This window comes from Trachemys scripta, chromosome 2 (assembly GCF_013100865.1).
Source record: "Trachemys scripta elegans isolate TJP31775 chromosome 2, CAS_Tse_1.0, whole genome shotgun sequence".
Taxonomy (NCBI): domain Eukaryota; kingdom Metazoa; phylum Chordata; order Testudines; family Emydidae; genus Trachemys; species Trachemys scripta.
In genome coordinates, this window is record NC_048299.1 from 26722437 (window position 1) to 26737436 (window position 15000).

Below are 15000 nucleotides of genomic sequence, written 5' to 3' on the forward strand. Positions count from 1 at the left end.
GGCATCTTGGAATGTACAAAGGTTCAACGGGTGAAAAGCTTAAGATTTCTCCATCACTACTTATGAGTGGAATCCTGCGGAACAAATGCTGCTGACAAGAAGAAAATTGAAGCCTTTGAGATGTGGTGCTGGTGAAGACACTTGTATCTCCTGGATGGGAAAGACAAAAAATACGTTGGAAATATTATTGGAGAGAAATCAGCAAGTGCAAGCTTACATACTTGGGCCACAGCTGGTATAGAGAGAATAATCTGGAGACATTTATCATGGAAGGAGTGGTGGTGGGTCATTTGTAGTAAGGATCGACCAGCATAGAGATAAATAAATTGTGTGCGGGCTATCATTGGGAGATCAGTTGCTCAGTGTGCAAGAGAGTGATGGATCAGAAAAGCTTTCAAAATTTCTAAGATGTCACCAGTATTCAGACAGGAATAAATGGATTTTACTTACTTACGTACCTACTTCTTAACAAGCTGGAGTTCATTGACTTGAGTAGCATACTGATGTAACTTCTAGTATTGTTAATGTGCTCAGTACTTACTCAGTACTTGTTCTGTGGAGGCTGGCAAAGACTTATGCATCACCATTTCTGTAGTCTTCATGGAATGAGAGGGAGATAATTTGAATCAGTGTTCACTGGTATATCATATAAGATTCATCTTTATAAATTTTTATCTTTGGTTAATTTAAACAAAAACAATAACTGGAAGATCTTCCATCCAATGTCAAGGGGTTCCATGTCTCATGTCTTTCTTAGTAGTCATACATTTCTTAGTAATGCATATTTGTTTTTGCCTATTTCAGTGATCGCTGTGGAGAAGACCCAAACCAGAAAGTAATCCATGGGGTTATTAACTCCTTTGTTCATGTTGAACAGTATAAGAAAAAATTCCCCCTAAAGGTAAAAATGCATGATTGCTTGGTGTATTTTTAATTGTGAATTCTAATACTTTAATACCTTGTATTATTTGTCCTTGATTAGACTTTCTTGATTTAGTTTTATCAGGAAATTTTTGAGTGTCCTTTTCTGAATGAAACAGGGGAGTATTATAAACAAGAAGCTTCAAACTTATTGCAAGAGTCAAACTGCTCACAGTATATGGAAAAGGTAAGAAGCCCCACTTTGACTTGCATCTATTGTGTGTGTATATAAAATGTAAAGGCAGAATACAGAACAAGTTAATTACTTTTTATACAATAGAATATGTTAAAATGTTAATTATTTTAGAAGGGAAAGATTTTTGTACTAATTTTCCTCCTGGTGGTACAACTCCATGCACTCAAAATGAAAAATAGGTGGTTTTTATTTTGAAGACCTGTTAGTTTCTACAATTCTGTCTCATTGCCTTGGCCAATGAGAACACACATATGGTGTACTTTTACAGAGTGAACATAGATATCATAAGGATGGGAGATAGGCTTTCCAGAAACCTTATTAAACAGCTTATGAAATGAATTGTATTTAAAGAACATAAATTGGCTGACAAGATAAAAAATGAGGAATTTTCTAGCTGTCTGCACTGCAGAAAGTTGTTCCATAATTATTTCCCCTTTTTAATTGTCTTTTACTTCTATCATGTTTATTTTATTACCTGTTTTGCTGTATACATTTTTGTGCTTTCTTGTTGCTCTGGGGTGGTTATGAATTTTTGTTATGGGTAATCTAAGTAAATATTACTACCCAAGCCCTTTATATTGCTTTTTTGATTTCAAACTTTACAGACATTATACTCTGATTAACTGATAAATGTGGATAATGTGTAATCCTAGATTTTAAAAATGACTTCAATTCAGCGAATCGCAATCCTAGTTTAGTAATTTTCAAGAGTGTAATAATGCCCGGGTTATGGGCCTGAGTTACAGGCAGAAAGTTAGTGTTGCCCAGAGAGAATGAGGAAGGAAGTGACTGTGAGGGAGGAGAGAAGCAAATTAATAGCTCAATTTTAGCCATGTAAACCTTCAGCTGATGGCTAGACATCCACGAGGAGATGTCAGAGAGATTCTGAGATGGTAGTTGAATGTATTTTGTGTATGAAATTACCCAGACATAAGAGGGAGAAGAGAAGGGGACCAAGGACAGAGCTCTGTGGAACTCCCGCAGAAAGTTGGAAAGGGGATGAGGAGGAACCTCTGCAGAACATGCTGAAAGAGCAATAAGAGAGGTTGGATGAGAACCATGAGAGAACAGGGTCAAGAAGCCAAGACAGAATAAAATTGCAAGAGGAGGAGCATGGTCAGCAGTGTTAGATCTGATAAACTATAATGAGATTTGGGCCTAGTCAGTAGTTGAGTCACCAATGCAAACAGGAATTAATGCAAGAAATAAAGTTAATGATTCAGTAGGTAGAACTCTTCTCTCTGAATTAGCATTGAACTAATGCCTCAGTGTCATGCACAAATTCAAGTTTGCCTTCTTCCTACTTAAATTCTCAAATCATACGCAATTCTCCTTTCCTCTCCTAAACTGTTCTGTAGTATTTATCTGTTCTATAGCTTGAAACTTTGCCTATAGGTTTTAGGTAGATTAAAAGATGAAGAAATGCGATGTCGGAAGTACTTACACCCCAGCTCATATGATAAAGTAATTCATGAATGCCAGCAGCGAATGGTAGCTGATCACTTGCAGTTTCTGCATGCAGAATGCCATAATATCATCAGACAAGAGAAAAGAAGTGGTAAGTCTCACAAAATATTAAATGTGTTGTGTATGTTGTTTTGCTTTGCAATTGATGATTTAAACAGATAGAACTCTTCCCTCTGCATTAGCATTGAACTAGTGCAGGAGTGGGCAAACTTTTTGGGCCGAGGGCCACATCTGGGTGGGGAAATTGTTTGCAGGGCAGGGGGTTGGGGTGTGGGAGAGGGTGCGGGGTATATGAGGGGGCTCAGGGCAAGGGATTGGGGCAGAGGAGAGTGTGGGATGTATGAGGGGGCTCAGGGAAGGGGGTTGGGGTGCAGGAGGGGTGCGGAGTGTAGGAGGGGGCTCAAAGCAGGGGTGCAGGAGGGGTGCGGACTGTGGGAGGAGGCTCAGGGCAGGGAGTTGTTGGGGTGTAGGAGGGGTGCGGCAGGGGGCTCAGGGCAGGGGGTTGTTGGGGTGCAGGAGGGGTGTGAGGTGCAGGCAGGAGGCTTAGGGCAGGGTGCAGGATGGGTTTGGGCTCCAGCCTGGCGCCGCAGCGGCGCGCACCGAGGCTAGGGCAGGCTCCCTGAATGCCTGCCCTGTCCCCGGCCCCGCGCTGCTCCAGGAAGCGCTGTGGCTCCTGGAGGAGAGCGGGGGTGGAGGGATCTGTATGAGCTGCCCTTGCCGCACCTCCAGGTACCTCCCCCGAAGCTCCCGTTGGCCGCAGTTCCCTGTTCCCGGCCAATGGGAGCTGCGGGGGGCGGTGCCTGGTGGCATGGGCAACGCACGGAGCCCTCTGCACCCTTGCCCGGGGGCCGCAGAGAAGTGGTGCAGGCCGCTTCTGAAGCACAGCGCAGGGCCTGCAGCACCACGGGGGGCAATCCCCCAGGCCGTATCCGGCCCGTAGGCTGTAGTTTGCCCACCCCTGAACTAGTTCCTCAGTGTCCTGGACAAATTCCAATATTCTCCTTCCCTATCTACCTACCCAGTCTCTGCTTAAAATAGCATAACTTGTAAGATTTAGTTCCCATATTACTTTTATTTATGCATTTCCAAACAGTACTAGTTTCTCATGATTCCAGCTTTCTTTGGAAATGAGGAAGAACAAGTCTCAGATAACCCTACTGCTCCTAAGTGTTGGTACATCTGCCTTTTTACATATGGCCGAGGAAATTCCCCCAATTTCAAACTTTCCTAGACTGCAATCCCCGGATGCTTTCTCCCCGACCTTGGTCTTCTTGCTAAGCAGATAGCTACTGAAAGGACCCAGTGTATCTCAAAGTAGTAAGCACCTTTCAAGGCATGGGAAAAATCCAAACTCCTTTTTTTCTTGTAGCAGCCCCCTAATAAAGTTTATCCTGCCTCTTACTATGTGCTCTTCAGATTATTTCTTCTTTGAGTGGCCTTTGCACATTTCCCACTATTGGGAGATGTACCTTTGTTGCTAGAATCTTGTAGAAGCAGTGTTTACTGCTAGTCAGATTCTTGTTCATCCAATGAAATACCTATTTCCTTGGCACCTGATGGTGGTGTTACTTTAGGCTTCTAATTCTGTAAAGATGGGCTGGGAACTTAAGATGGCCTCACTACGTCCTGTGTGGATGCTGATGGATATTTATAAATAATTCTTCTGGAGATTTATTATATTCCTTGCTTGTTTATGTAAAGTAGGAATTGCTGGACACATTCATTCTACTGTAAGTCTGTGTCTGGGATGCAGAAATATGAATTTCTATCTATTAATTTGTTTTGTGTTCCTTGACACTGGCTTGTAATAACTCACCAAGAGGAGAGAGGGATAAAGCAGCATTCCTATCACAAATATTCCAAGCTACACATTTTCAGGATTAAAGTTCGGTATTTTATATCACATTTTCTTTAATCAGGTTTTTCTATTGGATGGTAGACTCCTTTTGCTGTCTCCTAGGAAACAATCACTTAGATATTTTAAAAGTTTTCTAAGCTGATGTGGAGCAAAGTGGGAAAAGTCTAGCAGAGGACACCAGAGCTCTTGTCAGAGCTCTCTTGTCATTTGCCACCTGTTACCTGCTGACATGGAGCTCTAGGAAGATAGAAGATAGGAAATAAATTATCCCAGTAGTGTTCTACCTTTTTCATACTGGGGCACTACCTCTTGTCACTCCACTCCTATTTGGAACTCTTTCAATTTAGCAATATGTGAAGTGCAGATTGGTTGTAACTCCATCAATTACCAGGTGAAAATTGATATGTGTTTCAACCGTCATCCTTCCTTTTCCTGCTTTTCGCTTTATCTTTTGTCAAGGCTGCTTCCCCACTCTGAACTTTAGGGTACAAATGTGGGGGCCTACATGAACTTCTAAGCTTAACTACCAGCTTAGATCTGGTCCGCTGCCACCACTCCCAAAGTGCTAATTCCCTTCCCTGGGTAGCCTTGAGAGACTCTTCACCAATTCCCCGGTGAATACAGATCCAAACCCCTTGGATCTTAAAACAAGGAGAAATTAACCATCCCCCCTCCTTTCTCCCACCAACTCCTAGTGGATCAAGATCAAACCCCCTTGGATCTAAAAACAAGGAAAAAATCAATCAGGTTCTTAAAAAGAAGGCTTTTAATTAAAGAAAAAGGTAAAAATCATCTCTGTAAAATCAGGAGGGAAAATAACTTTACAGGGTAATCAAACTTAAAGAGCCCAGAGGAATCCCCTCTAGCCTTAGGTTCAAAGTTATAGCCAACAGAGATAAACACTCTAGCAAAAAGGTACATTTACAAGTTGAGAAAACAAAAGATAAAAACTAACACGCCTTGCCTGGCTGTTTACTTACAAGTTTGAAATATGAGAGACTTGTTTAGAAAGATGGGGAGAGCCTGGATTGATGTCTGGTCCCTCTCAGTCCCAAGAGCGAACAACCCCCAAAACAAAGAGCACAAACAAAAGCCTTCCCCCCACCAAGATTTGAAAGTATCTTGTCCCCTTATTGGTCCTTTGGGTCAGATGTCAGCCAGGTTACCTGAGCTTCTTAACCCTTTACAGGTAAAAGGATTTTGGAGTCTCTGGCCAGGAGGGATTTTATAGTATTGTACACAAGAGGGCTGTTACCCTTCCCTTTATAATTATGACATCTTTAGTTCAATATTTAGATTATTTATTTCATAAGATTTTTCAAGGAAAAGGACCGTTTAATTTTAATTTTGGTAAAGCAGATTTATGGTGCTAAGTAAATGTTAATTTAGAGTAGTGGATTTTTGAAATATATTGTGTAAAAAGTATGTCTTTATTGCAGACATGGCAAATATGTACACTCTGCTTCGTGCTGTGTCAAGTGGTTTACCTCATATGATTCAGGAACTACAAAACCATATCCATGATGAGGGCCTTAGAGCAACCAGCAATCTTTCTCAGGAAAATGTAAGTTTCCTGTGGCAGCTGAGTTAACCTATCCTATTACATTCCTGATGAAATCTTTGTTTTCTTCCCTAGGCTTATTTAGTTTATTGCCTACAGACGAGTGGTGGCATTGAACAGAAACATCAGTATCATGTTGTAACTTATAAAACACCCTATTAACCATTGTTATTTTTTAAAATCTTGTTTATGTTAAATAGATTTGGAACTTTGTGCACAAATTGCAGTTTTTGATCAGCTCTCAGTTGTGTAATGCATCAATTCAGGCTTTTTAATTTTTTCTTGCTGGATCAACTTGATCAATATTTTTTTAATAATTGTGTAAAGTCGTCATGGCAAATAGCCTTCTGCTGTTAAAAGGTGCTCTTGTTCTGCTAAATTTTGTTCCTAGACGGTTGTTAATGGGCTGTTTTGGTTCATTAGGAAACAAAAATATCACTTGGTTTGATTAAATGTTATTTATTTGTAAGTATGGGCATCCTGTGCTAGTACCAGGAAAGTCTTTTTCACTTAGTTGCTGTATAGTAGCAGCTGTACAGCTGCATAGTCCCACATTTGCATCAGAATTTCTGAAAGTACTTTGACTATTCAGTTGTTCTACTAAAATGTTTTTGTTAAACCTGATTTTATTAGTTCATTTTTTTTAAGTACTCACTTCTTATATCCACATGTGAAATGTGCTTGTGGCACTGCTGTTGTAGAAAAGCAGGGCTTCCACCTGCAGTTCTGTTCACATGTTTATACAGCACTACTTTCAACTTGGCATCTAGATCTGATGTTCACTTTTGGAGGGCAGTTCCTGTCATACTTTTTAAAATTAGAACTCTCAGCCCACTTTTCTAGAAGGTGGTACTGTTGTTTAGACTCTCAAGTGTCAATATGCAGATGCTACCTTGAAGAAGAAAGCTGACTTATTTTAATAACTCTGGTTTCTCAAACATTGCATTTGCATATTCACATTATATTCTTCTTCAGAGTACTGCCCAAAGATTTTAGGATTTAGAGCAGCTGCTCCTAAACTTTATAGGGTTAAACGTAACTTACTTAAAAAATTTGTTGTGAAGTGAACGGATGGAGCATCAAGCTCATATACCGGCATTGGTATGTGTATCACAGTTTGGGAACCGCTGGTTTAGAAGAGAGGCTTGGGGTTGACATCCACTTATAATCTTAATTCTGAAAGATTGATGCCACATTTCATGCCATGTTTTGGTGCTTATTTCTAAGGGAACATCTTCTCCAGGCCATTCCCAAAACTCAACAGTGCCATGGCTGCATCCTACTAGTGTGAATATGCAAGAGAAACTGTCTTTTAGGCCTGGTCCACATTAACCCCCCACTTCGAACTAAGGTACGCAAATTCAGCTACGTTAATAACATAGCTGAATTCAAAGTACCTTAGTTCGAACTTACCATGGGTCCAAACGCGGCAGGCAGGCTCCCCCGTCAATGCCACGTACTCCTCTCGCAGAGCTGGAGTACCGGTATCAACGGTGAGCACTTCCGGGGTCGATTTATCGCCTCTAGACAAGATGCGATAAATCGATCCCAGAAGATCGATTGCTTACCGCTGGTCTCGTAGGTAAGTGTAAACCTACCCAAAGACTCAGTTACTTGTTAGTGACTTTGATTTTTGGTGATAATCTTCCTCCAGAATAACCATGGCAATCTATTTATATTAATTTTTTACAGTTTTGTATAGCTATTGAATTTTTCAATAAACCTGTTTTCTGTATTGTGTATTTTTAGATGCCAACTCAGTTTGTGGAGTCAGTTTTGGAAGTACATAGTAAATTTGTTCAGCTTATCAACACCGTTTTGAATGGTGACCAGCACTTTATGAGTGCCCTTGACAAGGTAATTTTTCACAATATAATAAACACTACACTCCAGAATATGTAATCCTTTTTTTTCACCAGAGTGTAGTAGAGTTCGTTGTTCAACAATAAAACAATACCTTGGAGGGAACTCTCATGGAGTTCTCTTGTTTTAAAGCAAAGGAAAAAAAAACTTAAGTAATTTAGTACTCTCAAAAACAGATCCTGTGTACAAAGGAAACAGTCACGTTTTTTCCAACCATTGGTACTCAAATTTGAGCTTCTAGGAGTTTTGTCCATTTTTGTCACATCATATATTTTGTTAATACAAGGCTTTTCAGGAGTTTGTAGCCATGTATCAGGATGTTGCTGAACCACATGCTGCACTGTGCAGAGGAGTTACAAGTTTGACCATATTCCTGTACAGATGAGTTTTCGCTTTAAGCTTCATAATGTAATATAGAAAGTTAATGGTTATCTGTAGTGATAAATATTGCCTATATCATATGTCCATTAACTGTTTGTTGAATTTTGAAGCTTAAAATCCCATATCTACATATACAGAGTATAGACAAGGTTCCTTCCAGAGAAGGCCTCTGTAACCCCTCTCCTCCAAGGACATCATGTGATTCAGCAGTGTGCTGATGTTCAGCACTATGTCTCTGTGGAGCCTATAAGGAAAAAAAAACAAACTACAAACTCCTGGAAAACACTAAAAACACAGGAGCAGAGAGCCTCAGTGAAGCCCTTCTGCTTGATTTCTTTGGAAAAGAACTTGTGACCCAAAAATCCTTGAATGTATATGTAGTTCACAGGAACTGGTGTATTGTATTTTTTTGGTTTTGCATATACTCAAATTGTGTTGCAATTATTTCAGTAAGACTTAAATATGAACCGCTCTTCAGAATACTAATGTTCACAACTCTGTTACTCTTCTCATCACTTATGCCCTGATTCTGAGTTATCATTAATTCCCTTTTCTTCTCCCTCACATTCAGACTCTCTCCAGATCTCATCTTTACCATAATGTTTCAAAGATATGCCTCTTCCACTTCTCCCCATAGTCCTTTAGATGCTGAGATACTTTTACAGTCTGCAGTCTCCCCCTGAAGTTCAGACATATGCTACTAACTTAAGGCTTTGCCACTGCTTCTTGTATCTAATTTGCTCTCTCTTTTCACTCCCCACTGTGTACTCCCAGGCCAAATTATGCACTCTTCTGATTTCTCATCTTATTGCTCCCTTTGTGTTCTCCCGCGCTCATGTTTGTTCATCCTGCTCTCTATTTTTGGAACATCTTTCTTCCTCTTCACCTTGCATCCTCTCTCCTCCTTTGCTTTCCTAATCAAAACAATTCTGTGACCTTGCTTTCCAAAGCTGACTTGCTCACCTGTGCTATTTACTCCTCCCCTTTGGTCCTTCCACAGTCTCACTTAATAAATATCACCGCTTACGATTTGCTCATCGTATAATGTTTCACATTGTGTGTCAATCATTATCTCCCTCTTCTTGTCCATTTTTCTGTTCTGTTTGTCTTTTTTTAGGATAGTCTTTGCCCTGAAGAACTTGCAATGTCTTCATACCTCTATATAAATCACCAAAGCAAAAGTTAAAGTATTTCTTAAAATTTTTCTTTATTGTGTATTTCTACATAGGCTCTAACATCAGTAGTAAACTATAGGGAACCCAAGTCGATCTGCAAAGCACCTGAGCTGGTAAGTAACAAATATTGTGCTGTAATAGTCGTAGTAGTTTAAAACAAAAACCCAAACCCTCAAACCAGTCATTATTAACATATGGTGGTCGCCAAATTAAAATAATTTTCACTTACTGAATCATCTTCAAAAATCTTTTTTAAAAATAGGCATTTAACCTATTTAACCCACACAAAATGTGCATGTTCTGGGCACACAATTTTACATGTTTTTGTTTCAAAATATGGCCCTTTGTCTCTTGTTTGTATCATTTGTAATCTGAGCTCTGTCAGTCATGTTTTAACCCATATTTAATTGTTGCAAATACTTTCAAACACTGTTGTTCTCTAGCTTGACAAGTAGATTTTGTTTTGCTTTTTGTTTTTTTTACTTGAGCTGGCCAAGTATTGTGACAATTTGCTGAAGAAATCAGCCAAAGGAATGACAGAGAATGAAGTAGAAGATAAACTTACAAGTTTCATTACTGTTTTCAAATACATTGATGACAAAGACGTTTTCCAGAAGGTAACCTCCAGTTTTTAGTAAATGTTAAACCAAAAATGTAATTTATCTAAAAAGCTTTACATTGGATATTTGTGTTCACATTATTTTTTAAAAAAATCCTCACAGCTAAGAAAATATTTTGCTTACTTTGTTTTGTTTCATACAGTTCTATGCCAGAATGTTGGCAAAACGATTAATTCATGGTTTATCTATGTCTATGGACTCAGAAGAAGCCATGATTAATAAACTAAAGGTAATATGAACTATTATTTCAAAATAATATAAATAGCAGTAATAACTGTTAACGCATGTCTTGTTTAAGAGGGGTCAGCAAAGGGTGCCAAAATTAATTCATCAATTGGTGCTGCTGTTGCCAGTAGGTGATATTAAGAATTGCAACGTCATCTGTTCTGAATTCATGTACTGATACGCACAAAACCCGTTACTTGGAAAACCCCAAATATCATAAGTAGTTCCTTATTTTGGGAAGTTGTATAAAATGTGCCACTTGATCCATATTTCCATAATTGTAGTACCAGTCAGTGAGCAAAACTAAGGCAGTCCATTCGAAATTTTCAGTTTTGTAAGTTAGTATTGGGCATGGACAATTTTTAGAAATAAATTGTGTAGAAAAGCAACCCTCTTAAGACAGGTTCTATAATTTTACATATGAAAGCAATATTGACTATAGATGACAGGGCATTAGCAATATAGAAATCTGTAAATCAGTACTGTTTTGTGGATGTATTCATAATTTAATTTTTTAAAATAAATGTGTCTAATATATTAAAATAATTACCTTACCTATGATACGTATTTAAATATTTCATTACAGCAAGCCTGTGGTTATGAGTTTACCAGCAAGCTCCATCGAATGTATACAGACATGAGCGTTAGCGCTGATCTCAACAATAAATTCAACAACTTTATCAAAAACCAGGATGCCATTATAGATTTGGGAATTAGTTTTCAGATATATGTTCTACAGGTACTAATGAATAAATTATTGCTGTTCAGTTGTTTATATTGGTTTCTTGTATTTCCATAACAAATAAACTATTATCTAAAATCTAACTAATATGAATATTTCTCAGACTGAAATTGACAACTTATGAATTTGATATCACTGTTTAACAATCCTGTGATATAAAACAGCCTATTATTCCTCGCTTTTTTGAAAGATAATCTACTCTCTATACTGCATAATGGTAAGATAGAAACAAAGGCCTTAACAGTTTCCTTACCTAGAGCAAAGGCATCACAGCCGTATGCATTTTAGTGAATCATACAACTCCTTTTCTAAGTCATATGTCTTATATCTTGACTTGAACTATAGGACCATTTCTTAAGAGCAAGATTTTGTTTAGTGTATATGCTCCTTGGAGCTCATTTTAACATGTTTAACATGTTGGAATGCTAATTTTTTTCTCCCCCCTCACTTCCCCCCCCCCTCCAGGCTGGCGCATGGCCTCTAACTCAGGCTCCTTCATCAACATTTGCAATTCCTCAGGAACTGGAAAAAAGTGTACAGATGGTAGGTTAGTAGTTTCTTGCAAATTTGTAGCAAATTTAATAATACTTCATTAAAATCTCAAACAAAAAGCTGATAATTGTTATTGTGAGGTCACTGTGTCTGTCAGATGTATACCTAAACCACGGTTATCCAAGCTCCAGTTATCTGAAATGTGAATGGGTTCCCCAGATGGAATTCTGATTTTTTTGAAATTCCAAGTTTTCAAATTTTAGCTGTGCCCCTCTAGCTCTTCAAATAATTGAAATTTATAGGTACATGTCTCTGAGCTCAAATGCTGATTTCTTATATTCAAGGGGAAAAGATGATCTTTTCTAATGTCAGCACACGTAAGTATCTTGTCCTGTGATTCAGAGGAGCCCTTGAAAACCAAGATTCTGACTGTCCTGCATGAAAGCTCTTTCACTTTTCAGAACAGTATGGGTTTGCCCTGTGCTCCTTGCCTTTGTCCAAAAATCTCCATCCACCGCTATTGGCATTCAGAATGCTGTATGATTTGCTTTTTGTCCTCCATCCTAGAAGTGGCATCATGTCAGAGGCCCTGTATTTTTATTACGTTCTTGTATTCTAAATTCTAGTGTTATATGTACCCTGTATATATTTAAAATATACAAAATATTTTATGTTGACCTCTGTCAACATGTATGTGGGTTGTGAAGCTCATTGGAAAGAAAGCATATAGAAATGAAAAATATTTTGACGTTATCAGATGTACTGAATTCTATAGAAGTGTACATGTACACTTTCAGGATATAATCTTAAATTGATGTCTAATGGAAAACATCTATATTTGCTGTAAAGTGTCTTTTTGCTACTCAATAAAAGTGTTTAAAGTGTTTTAATGAGATATTCCAATTTCAACTTTAGTGTATTAAGCAATATTAAATCTTGTAATACATCAAACAAGAAAATATTCTCATACACTCATTCCACCAATCCTGGCATTGCTGGGAAGTCCCACCCCATGGCTGTTATAACTGATGCAGTTCTCTCTAGAAGATTCTTGGAGGTGAATATACCACCTTTTATTAAAAGGTGGCTCCTCAACATGCTCCTAGTTACACGGCTTTTGCAGCAGCTTTCTCCCTCAGACCTATTAGGAGGCCCCTTTTACTACTGTTATTAAATGGGAACATTTTTAGGCTCTTCCTTTTGTCTCTTTCTTCCCTCACTGGCCTTAAGATCCACCAACAGAAATACCCACCCACAAAAGGTCTCCACTATTAGCCAATGAAAGCAGCTTTGCCAGTCCGCTCCTTCACCACTTGCACCCATATTATGCTCCTTTTTCCTATGCTGTCAACAGCTATGCCTCAGCTTGCTAAACTAGCAACACCCCAACTCAGCAATGATTCCAAAGATGTCTTGTGAGAGCAAGACTAAGGAGGAGTCAAGTAGTCCCTACTCCACTTCTGGAATTCCTTCGTTTTTGATTCTCTTTTTAAATAATGGTCTGATTCCTTCTTCATTGCCTTGGGCTTCTGTCTGCTCCCTTTTAGCACTGCCTTTCTTTTCCTTTTCCCAAGAATTTTTATTGTGCTCCAGGTTCTTGAGCCCCCATGTTCCTCAGATAGTACAGTGACAGGAATTGGATATATGAATTAATGGCTACCTTAGTTATGTTTTTGGGCAAAGGCAATGTTTTTCCCTATTTCCCAGGACTCTCCAGTGTAAGGTCCTGCCAGGATTCTTTTTAATTTCTGGACACTGTTCCTCTGGGTTTTCAAGGGCCTTCTCCTTTAGTACGCACCACACTTCTCCAGAGATTCAAAGGCAAAAATGTCTGGGGGAAAAAGACTAAAACCTCAGAAGGTTGTAAGCTTTTGTGAGTTAGATTCAGATATAAACTGAGCACCTTACCTTAGTTGGTGTCTTGTCATTAAAGGCTTGAAAATTTTCTTTTTTCCCTGTTTCCCCGGGCCTCTGAAAAAAAGCCAATAGGGACGCTACCTGAAGCACGTTGCCCACCCCTCGAGACCTTTGATACTGAAAGCTTGAATCCATTTTCAAGGAATTAGGATTGCTGTTCCACAGCCCAGAACAAAGCCACAATATGTCTGGTTACTTCTAGAGCCTCACTGTCTTACCTAAAAGCCTTCAGTAAAATGTAGGTAAAACGTTTCTTAAAGGTCTCTATGATGATATATGCTATTTGAGTTCTGTGCTGTGTTCCACATATAAACAATATTTCAAGTGACCATGATTCAGGCTCACTTCACAGGTGGTATGTTCTTTGGAGGAGATCCTATACATCACCATTGAGGAATCCTGAGATCTGAATGAGCTTGAGTTTCCTTGAGTGAACAAGGAAAAAATCCCAAAACCAGATTTAGGCAGATTTGTCTTTCACTCAAAGTATCTTTTCTCTCTTTTCAGAGCAGACCCAGAGGTTACTATTCTAGATGCTCTTTCCAGAAGTGCAGGCTTTCAAACCCCATGCTTCTGTCAAGCAACAATGAAGAGTGGTTGGCTCACACCCCACGTCTGCCCATCAAGGAGAGACTAAATCTATGTTCTTTGAGTGCTTGCACATGTCCATTCCTATGTAGGGGTGTGTGTGCCCTGAGCACAGTTGCTGGAATATTTTTCCCTTAGTGGTATTCGTCAGGTTGGCTCTAGCACCCCCTGGTACTGTGCGCTAATAGCGCCAGGTATAAGGGGCACTGCTGAGCTCACACCCTTCAGTTCCTTCTTACCACCCGTAATGGTTGCTGGAACTTCCCTCGTTGCTTCGGCAATCTTTTCCAGTGGTTTCCTCTCATTTGTTGCGTGTGTGTATATATAGTTATAGTAGCTGGTTAGTTTGAAAATAGTTTTAGTAATCTTTTGTAACCGAACACCTCTAGACTTATTGAAGAGGCTTGTCTACTCCCTGGTGACAAGGTATACCTCCCTTGGTCACCAGACTTTAAGCCCTGCTCTTCTTGTCCCTTTCAGCTGGGAAACGAGAGGCTGAGACTTTTGGACTTTTGCTGGGCAGTATCCTGAAAGTAGATAAAATATTAGAACTAAGACTTACCAATGTATCTGATCCATATTTGAAGCCTGGCATCAGCTGTAAAAAAGGCTCAGTCAAGGGACTGCCTTTATGTTTATCTGTTTTTGAGAAAAAGTTCCAGCAAAATTTCAGGTTTAGACAGTGGCACAAGGAGCTTGGAGTATCTCTAAGGAAGAATCTACTGAAGTCTCACCCCTGTATTTCTAGATTTCTTCATGCAATCTAAAGGATCGGACTACCCATACACAGTTGGAAATGCAGTCTGGTTTTGCAAGCCTTGTTGCAACTTCTATTTGAGGAACTTTTGGGCTGTTTAGCTGCTTTTTTTGAGCTTTTGGGGAACTGCTAACTTTATCCAGAGCATCAAACTAACTTTTCTTGTTACAATTACCTTTAGCCCATAGGAGAAATGAACTTGAAGATATATCTGTTAAGGAACCTCTCCTGCAGTCC

At 39.2% G+C, this 15000-nt stretch overlaps 1 protein-coding gene across 4 annotated transcripts in view; it reads left to right on the forward strand.

Moving 5' to 3' along the window:
• Positions 1 to 15000, forward strand: part of CUL2 (cullin 2) — a 98926-nt gene that overhangs the window by 56011 nt on the left and 27915 nt on the right. For all 4 annotated transcript variants that reach the window (XM_034760088.1, XM_034760087.1, XM_034760086.1 and 1 more), the window contains 10 exons: positions 805 to 901; positions 998 to 1108; positions 2513 to 2675; positions 5882 to 6006; positions 7753 to 7860; positions 9476 to 9535; positions 9911 to 10039; positions 10185 to 10271; positions 10854 to 11006; positions 11475 to 11552. In XM_034760088.1, coding sequence (XP_034615979.1) covers positions 805 to 901; positions 998 to 1108; positions 2513 to 2675; positions 5882 to 6006; positions 7753 to 7860; positions 9476 to 9535; positions 9911 to 10039; positions 10185 to 10271; positions 10854 to 11006; positions 11475 to 11552 — 1111 coding nt within the window. The remainder of the gene's footprint in view (positions 1 to 804; positions 902 to 997; positions 1109 to 2512; positions 2676 to 5881; positions 6007 to 7752; positions 7861 to 9475; positions 9536 to 9910; positions 10040 to 10184; positions 10272 to 10853; positions 11007 to 11474; positions 11553 to 15000) is intronic.